Below are 7,551 nucleotides of genomic sequence, written 5' to 3'. Positions count from 1 at the left end.
GGGGTGGGGGGTGGAGAGGAAGTGGAGAGCTGCCTTGGAGGGGGGAAGGGGAGACCAGGCGGAGGAAGCCTTGTTCCCGAGGGGCAGGCGGGTGGGAGGCCTGGCTTTTGCTGGTGAGGTGGAAACCGTGGGAATCCTGGGTCCCCGGCTTGGGCGAGTTAGGGCGGGGAGGTAGGGGGCGGGGAAATGTATAGATGTGCTTAGCCGACTGCTGCTACATATGGACAAAACTGACTCCTTTTCCCCCAAACTCTTAAAAAGTCGCTTCTAGCCACCCTGTAGCCAGGGTCAAACCCTTGGGAGTCATTAAGAGCTCCCGTGTCCCTCATTCCCCACGTTCCCTTAATCCTGTAGGAGGTACTTCCTCCAGATGAAGAAGACTTCTCAGACTTCTCTGGGGTTGCCTTGGGCAGTTCCTTATATTACCTCCTGCCTGAGTCTGTTGTGGTCTTGCTCCTGGTTCCCCAACTCTCCTTGACAGAAAAATCTTTTTTAAAGTTGATGCAAGTGGGACCCTAAAATCCTTGCCAATGCCTCCTTTAGCCCTCCCTCTTTTGATGTTAAGAATCCACATCTCTTAATATGGTATACAAGGCCCTTTGCTTTGGCTCCTGCCCGCTTCAGCTCTAAGCTACCTTCTTTCACTTCCAAACTCACCCCCAGTGCACAGACTTGTACTGGTGTAGCACTCATACTGAGCTCAGTGCAGGAGCAGGACATCACCATTCTTTTCTTAAAGCTTCCACCTTTTATGCATTCTGTTCTCCCTGCCTTCCCTTGGCTGATTCCTGGTGGCTGTAAAGACAGACCAGGTGTCAGCTTTTCTGAGAAGCCTTCTCTATCGACTCCTCCCTCCCACCCTCTCCACCTCATAGGTGCGTGTTTTTCCTGCAGGCTCCTAACTAACATTCTCATCATAGTCCCCCTTAAGTATAAGGGTACTGTTTTTGTACCTGTTTGCTTCTCCACCTGTCTGTGAACCCTCCAGAGAAGGGACTCTGTTTCAGTTCTGAATCCCCACTGTAGCATAGCATCAGGCATAGAGTTGGCACTTGATAAACATTTGCCAGGTGAATTTTTTGTGCACCAGGTTCAGAATACATGAAGATACTTTGTGGATAACTCATGGTCTAGTGGGGCAATTCTCAAACCTTTTCATTTTAGAACCCTATACACTCTTAACGGAGAAGGCAATGGCACCCCACTCCAGTACTCTTGCCTGGAAAATCCCATGGACGGAGGAGCCTATTAGGCTGCAATCCATGGGGTCGCTCAGAGTCGGACACGACTGAGCGACTTCACTTTCACTTTTCACTTTCATGCATTGGAGAAGGAAATGGCAACCCACTCCAGTGTTCTTGCCTGGAGAATCCCAGGGACGGGAGAGCCTGGTGGGCTGCCGTCTATGGGGTCGCACAGAGTCGGATACGACTGAAGTGACTTAGCATAGCATAGCATAGCATATACACTCTTAAAAATTGAAAGTGGGGTTTGAAGATTCAAAAAGCTTTTGTTGGAGTAGGTTATATCTATCCATATTAAAAAATTCAATGTTTATTAATTCATTAAAAATAAAACAAACCCATTACACATTACTGTGTTGACATACTTTGAATGAAAAATAACTATATTCACATCCCCAAATTAGAGCATGGCAGTTGTTTTACATTTTTGCAAATCTCTTTAATATCTGGCATAATAGACAGCTGTATTCTCAAAATCTACTTGTGCTTTCTACTGTTGCTATGTGTTGGTTGTTTGAAGTACTCTTTAAGAAGAAAATCTAGTCTCACACAGATACGTAGTTGGAAAAGAGATATCCTCTTTTCTGACCCTTGAATTCACTGACCCTTGAACGTGACAGGGGTCTGTGGAGTTGAAAATCCATAACATAACCCTCTATTTACTTGCTTCCTCCATATACATGATTCTGCATCCCTGGATTCAAGTAACCACTGGTCATGTAGTACTGTAAATATCTATTGATCCCAATATAAATGTAACAACCCATGTTGTTCAAGCATCAATAGCATGTATAGCCTTTTTGGGCAATTGTGGATATTATTCTTTGATCCTACATCAAGACTTGACTATTCTCTTAGTGGTTAACTGCAGTGAAGAACCTGACCCTATCAATAACCTTCCTGTACAATGTTTCATTAAAATCCATTGGTCTGTATTGACTTTGGTTGGATCATTTTTTTTTTTAACTTGGATAATTTTGTAACAGCATGCATGCATTGGTCATTTGGAAAATGATTCACTGAGCTATGCAGGTGTTCCAAATGTCAACATGTTTCATTATATGTTATTTAAAAAGTCATGATGGTTTCAACAGAAAAGCTTGTTTTAAGTTTGGGGAAGCCCTAAAGCTCATGGTGGCAGACACAAGTTTTCTAAAATTTTAGTTTTCACTTGAAACTTTGAATTGTATCATTGGCAACAAGTACTGGCAGGGTTTTCTCTGAAGTGACAGGTTCTGTTTTTGAGAAAAATCTGCCAGCTACTCAAGTCTGATAACTGTGGTTTGTCTGTCAGTCATTCCTGCAGGTAAATGTGGTCTATGAAAAAAGCAGCCAGTTCAGCTCAAAGAACTGTCTAGGTGCTTTCCTTGAGACACCATCACACTTGGGTGGGCACCAGAAAGGTTCTACACATACTCCCCAGTTCATCACACGGAATATTGAAACACTTGTTACTACAGGACTAAGATTTAACAAAATGAATAATTTTTGCTACTTCATCAAGGCCATTCTTCAGGAAGAAGCCAGCATTTATATCTTACACTTAGTGCATGGTGGTGAAGAATACAGTGACTACGGTAGTTTGGGCTGCTGCCCTGATTTGCACTAAGGCAGCTTACCCGCCAAATGCTCTTTCACTGTCAGTGCAAATGCTGACACTCTGAGAAAGGAGAATAATGTCTTAGTATTACTATGAAAGTAGTCTTTTTTCTATTCCTTTTTGGCTGTGCTGGGTCTTCATTGCTGCCTGGCTTTTCTTTAGCTGTGGTGAGCGAGGGCTACTCTTCCTTGCAGTGTGTGGGCTGCTCATCGCAGTGGCTTCTCTTGTGGAGCATGGGCTCTGGGGTGCGTGGGCTTCATTAGTTGCGGTGTGTGGGCTCCAGGGCACAGGCTTAACAGTTGTGGCGCAGGGGCTTAGGTGCTCTGCAGCATGTGGGATCTTTCCTGACCAGGGGTCGAACCTGTGTCATCTGCATTGGCCGGCAGACTCTTCACCACTGAGCCACCAGGGAAACCCATATGAAAATAATCTTGACCTTATGGACCCCTGAAAGGATGCTGGCACCCCTAGAGGCCTGAGGGTCAACCACATTGTAAGAACTGCTGGTCTAATAGGTATTTGAGTCTCTCCCCAGAAGGCTCCCTGAGGCATCAGTATCAACAGGAACGTGATTGGTCACAGTTTCTGAGGATATGGCAGGGAAGTGGTAGCAGGGGTCAGCAGCTGTCTGGGCTCATATCTGGAGTTTAAACGGTCTGGACTACCACTTGTTGGGGAAGTGGTAAAAGGGATTTGATCTCTAAGGTCCTCAGCGATGCCAGGACATTGAATCTGGGGTTAGGGGGCCAGAGCCACACGGACTGCAGTTGCCAGTCTGCGTCAGAGAGGTGATAATACATCTGTGTTTTCCAGCGCTTAGCCTGGGCCTGGCTTAGTAAATATTGAATGAATTAATCACAGGTGACACAAGTGGTAGTAGGAAGCTGGCACCTCCCTAATGGGCTGCCCTGGGGAGGACAAAGTCATTCTACTTTAAACCTACTCTAATGGGGTAGTAGATGTCATGCCTTTAAGGAGGTGGCAGGAGGTGACAAGAGTAGCAGCAGATTGGGTGGTGCTTGTGTTCTACTTGGAGGGAGAAGCAAGGAAGTAACATACTAAGCAACAGGGCTGGTTGAAGAATCATACATGAAAACAGTGGCAGATCTGAGAGGGCTGCCAGGTGGCGTGGGCCATGTGGGCAGATGTGGGAGAAGTGGAAGCGCACGGCACCCCCACCTTCCCCACTCAACCTCCAGGTGAGCGGGGCAGCTGGCACAGGGCTCCCAGCACCCGCCTGGCCATTAGGGGAGCTCTGGCCCCTGACGATGCGGCCTCATGCTTGGATCTGGCTTTTTCAGTTGCTTTCCTTCTACTGCTGTTCTGGGCAGGAGTGGCAGCAAGGCTGGGGAGGGGCTGGAAATGCCCAACCCGGTCAACAGTTGAGCCTACCTGAGGCAGCCTCAGGCTGGATTTTTGGCTTGTTAACTGCCTCAACCAAATCTGGCCCTAGTTCTCTTAGGCTCAGATACTTGTATCCATAGGCTTGTTTTCAGCAAAGCTGCTTCTTGAAAATTCGGACTTGGTGAGGGCCTAGGTTTGTTCACGAGTGATGAAGAACAGAGTGCGTCCCTGGCAGCCACAAAGAGCACTGGCAGCTGCTGTCCCAGGAACAGAAGAATGACACTTGGTGTGGCGTGGGCACTGGCCTGAGAGGCAAGGGACAGCAGCGGCCTGACTGCTCAGGGACAGCTTCCTGACTAGGATGACTTAGGGCTCTGCATGTAGTGGGAGCAAGGGGCCTCGGGGCAGCCTTCTGAGCCCGTCAAGCTGGGCCACGGCACTCCATCCCATTCTCTCCCCGCCTGCCCTCGGGGCGGGTACCTCCTCATGAAGCCAGGCTGAGGCTGCAGGCAGAATCACCTTTATTGGAGCATGACCTGTTTGGGGCTTACACCCCTGGCCCCCACAGGTAGCTGGGGGTGGGGGGCGGAGAGTATAAAAAAGGATGAGTAGAGCGGAGGCTGTGGGGACTGGCTGGAAGCTGCTGGCAGGGTGGAGCGGGCTGGGGCCCTGGCAGGTTCAGACTGAGGTACAGCAGCGTTAATAATACTCTGGGAACGTTAATACTCTGGGGAGGGGCAGGCACTTAGGGGGCCCTAGGGCATGAAGGCACTTGGAGTCCGGGAAGGGCCAGGAAACGTGCGGCGGGACCAGGCCTGAGGCTTGGCAGGCACTTGGGGGTGCTGGGGTTGGGCAGGCTGGGCCCGACAGCCCAGGAGGCTTTGGTAGTGAGGCACAGTCTCTGGGCTGGGTCTGTGATACACACAAGCGGCTGCCCTAGTGCTCGTCTCGAAGCTCTGAAGGTAAGAATTTGTACTGCTGCTGCCGGATCTGCGCCAGCTTCTTCCGTGCCTCCTCCAGCTCTCGTTCCTTCCGAAGCATCTCTTCCTGGGCAGCAATGATCTGAGGGACAGAGATCAGGGACTCAGTCAGTGAATATGTGCATCAGGGTCTGGGGGAGTGGGAACCAGTGCAGGCATTGTGACTGCCCTGCTGACGTCCCTCAGAACTTACCTGGGCAATGCCCCCGACCATCTTCTCCTTCACCACCACGGTCTCATTCTCCTGTTCTTCAAAGGCTGCAGCCTTCTGGGCTGCCTTCACCAGGTTGTCTGAGGCTCGCTTCACTGCGTTGCCGGCAGCCTGGGTGGAGAGAGAGAGCAGTGTGAGGTGAGAACTCAGGAAGGTCCCAGCTGAGCAAGGCCCTCATCTCCCTCGCAGAAAGCACGTCAGGGGTGACAGTTGAAACCAGCACAGCTCAAGAAACATGAGATGGGCCAGGGGGCCTCACCTGAAGCCGCTTCATTGCCTCAGAGTCCTGGTCGGCCTTGACCTTGCAGGCTACGAGGAGCTGGGCTGTGGAGGCGGCGACCTGCTTGGCCGATGAGATGAGCTTCTCCTGGCTGGCGTGGCCTTGGACAGCTGCATTGGCTGCCTCACACAGGTTGTTGGTGGCCGCAGCCACCATCCGGGCCTGAAGCAGGGAGATTAGGTTAGAACGTGCCTCCTGCCCTGGTCCATCCCCTCTCCAGCCTCTCAAGTGCCTGAAGTGCAGAGGGGCCCAGGGAGAGTTGTACACTCACAGCAGAGATGAGGCCCTGGGACCACTGTCCATCATCCAGTGCGTTGGCTGGGATGGCGCCCACCTGTGGAGGAGGGCAGGAATCCGCTCAGACTTGTGCCCTCCTGAGAGCCTCCCAGAGGAGACCATCATGCCATGTGGAAGGCAAAGCTGGTGGTATCCAAGTCCTTACCTTCCCCTGGGCCACCAGTTCCCTCTGTGCAGCTGAGGCAGCCTTCACCAGGGCGCTGGTGGCTGCTGCGATGGACTTGGCAGCTTCCAGTATCTGCTCCTCAAAGTTCAAGGACTCGTCCGCCTCCTGCAAAAAAGAGACAGAAGTGGCAGACAGAGATGCAGGGTAAGAGGAGGCTGAAGGTGCAGACACTTTGAGCGGAGCGGAGGAGAAGGGAGCAGGGCTGACCTTAGGTTTGGCCCGGGGCTTCAGCTGCTCCAGCTTCTTGGCCGCAGCCTCAATGGCAGCCGCGGCTCCCAGGAGTTCATTCTCAGCAATGACTGTGGGGTCCTCTGGGTCCACCCATTCTGTTCCTGGTGGACAAAGTGAGGTGGGAAGGGGCTAAGGCAGAGCAGGGAGATCAGGAGCACCGGGCAGTGTGCTTACTGTCACCAGGGCCTGGCATCTGTGAGGACTCTGCAGAGGCCATCTCTGAGCAGCCTCCCAGAAGCAGAGTTCTCCCCAGAACAAGGGTTTCCCTTCCCTCCCTGCCCCTGGTCACCCCTTACCCTTCATGGCCTCAGCAGCCTGGATGAGCTCAGTGACTGATCCAGCCACACGCTTTGAGTGCACCGTCAATTGCTGCTTCAATTCTGGGCTTGGCTTCTGCAGGGTCTGGGGAAGATGGGGGCAGAGGGGAGAGAGCATCAGATCTCAGCTTCTACCTTGACCCTTGAAACAGGGCAGACCCCACCCCCTCCTGCCACCCCCACCCTAGGCCGCTCCACACTGCAGCCTGAAACAGCACACAGCCTGTCCAGGAGCACGCCAGACATCACACTGCATTCATGGTGAAGACAGTGGGGCTGTGTGTCACTCACCGGCTGACAAGGAGCCAGGAGAAGGATGAAATGAGAAGAAAGAAGAGATGAGGAGGTAGAGGAGGGGGAGGTCAGGCGGGAAGAGAGGAGACAAGAGAAAGAGGAGGAGGTGAGTGGGAGAACCAAAGATGCTAAAACTGATGGAGCCCCAGTGGAAGGGAGATGTGGAAACAAGGACACACTCGGGGAGTAGATGGTGGGGTCGGGGGGGAGATCTGAACAGTGCAGGGCCTGAGGCCTGTGTATTCAGGGAGGCCGCTGTGAGGAGCAGACACCTCCCGCCTTACCAGCAGCACGTGGTCCAGCAGTTCCAGGTAGCCATTGGCACATTCCCGGCCAAAGTGTAGGGCTCGGAGCCGCACGTCTGGAGCCACTTCTGGGTGGTAGGCAGCTTCCTGTAGCACAGAGTACACATTAGCCTTAGGATCCCAAAGAGCTCCCAAGTCCCTGCAGGTTCTCCCCTACCACGTGCTGTCCTCAAGCTGCCTCACGCTTCTGCCTCACCGCCGGGATTTCTACCTTGCAAGCCCGGAGCATATCTGCAATAGCACGGCGACTCAGATTGGCTGTGGCAATGACATCCTCCTGGC

The 7,551-nt window shown here is 52.1% G+C and overlaps 1 protein-coding gene across 1 annotated transcript in view; it reads right to left on the bottom strand.

Moving 5' to 3' along the window:
* Positions 1-4,692: 4,692 nt before the first annotated feature.
* The window catches only part of TLN1 (talin 1), a 31,572-nt gene continuing 28,713 nt past the window's right edge, over positions 4,693-7,551 (bottom strand). The window contains exons 50-58 of the mRNA XM_010846082.1: positions 7,481-7,543; positions 7,249-7,356; positions 6,650-6,755; positions 6,330-6,454; positions 6,102-6,227; positions 5,931-5,993; positions 5,639-5,821; positions 5,362-5,490; positions 4,693-5,250 (exon numbers count right to left, since the gene is read on the bottom strand). Coding sequence (XP_010844384.1) covers positions 5,125-5,250; positions 5,362-5,490; positions 5,639-5,821; positions 5,931-5,993; positions 6,102-6,227; positions 6,330-6,454; positions 6,650-6,755; positions 7,249-7,356; positions 7,481-7,543 — 1,029 coding nt within the window. The 3' untranslated portion in view covers positions 4,693-5,124. The remainder of the gene's footprint in view (positions 5,251-5,361; positions 5,491-5,638; positions 5,822-5,930; positions 5,994-6,101; positions 6,228-6,329; positions 6,455-6,649; positions 6,756-7,248; positions 7,357-7,480; positions 7,544-7,551) is intronic.

The sequence above is a fragment of the Bison bison genome, unplaced genomic scaffold (genome assembly GCF_000754665.1).
Source record: "Bison bison bison isolate TAMUID 2011002044 unplaced genomic scaffold, Bison_UMD1.0 scf7180017864230, whole genome shotgun sequence".
NCBI lineage: Eukaryota > Metazoa > Chordata > Mammalia > Artiodactyla > Bovidae > Bison > Bison bison.
Note: the sequence above shows the minus strand (reverse complement) of the source record. Positions and strands in the feature narration are given on the sequence as shown.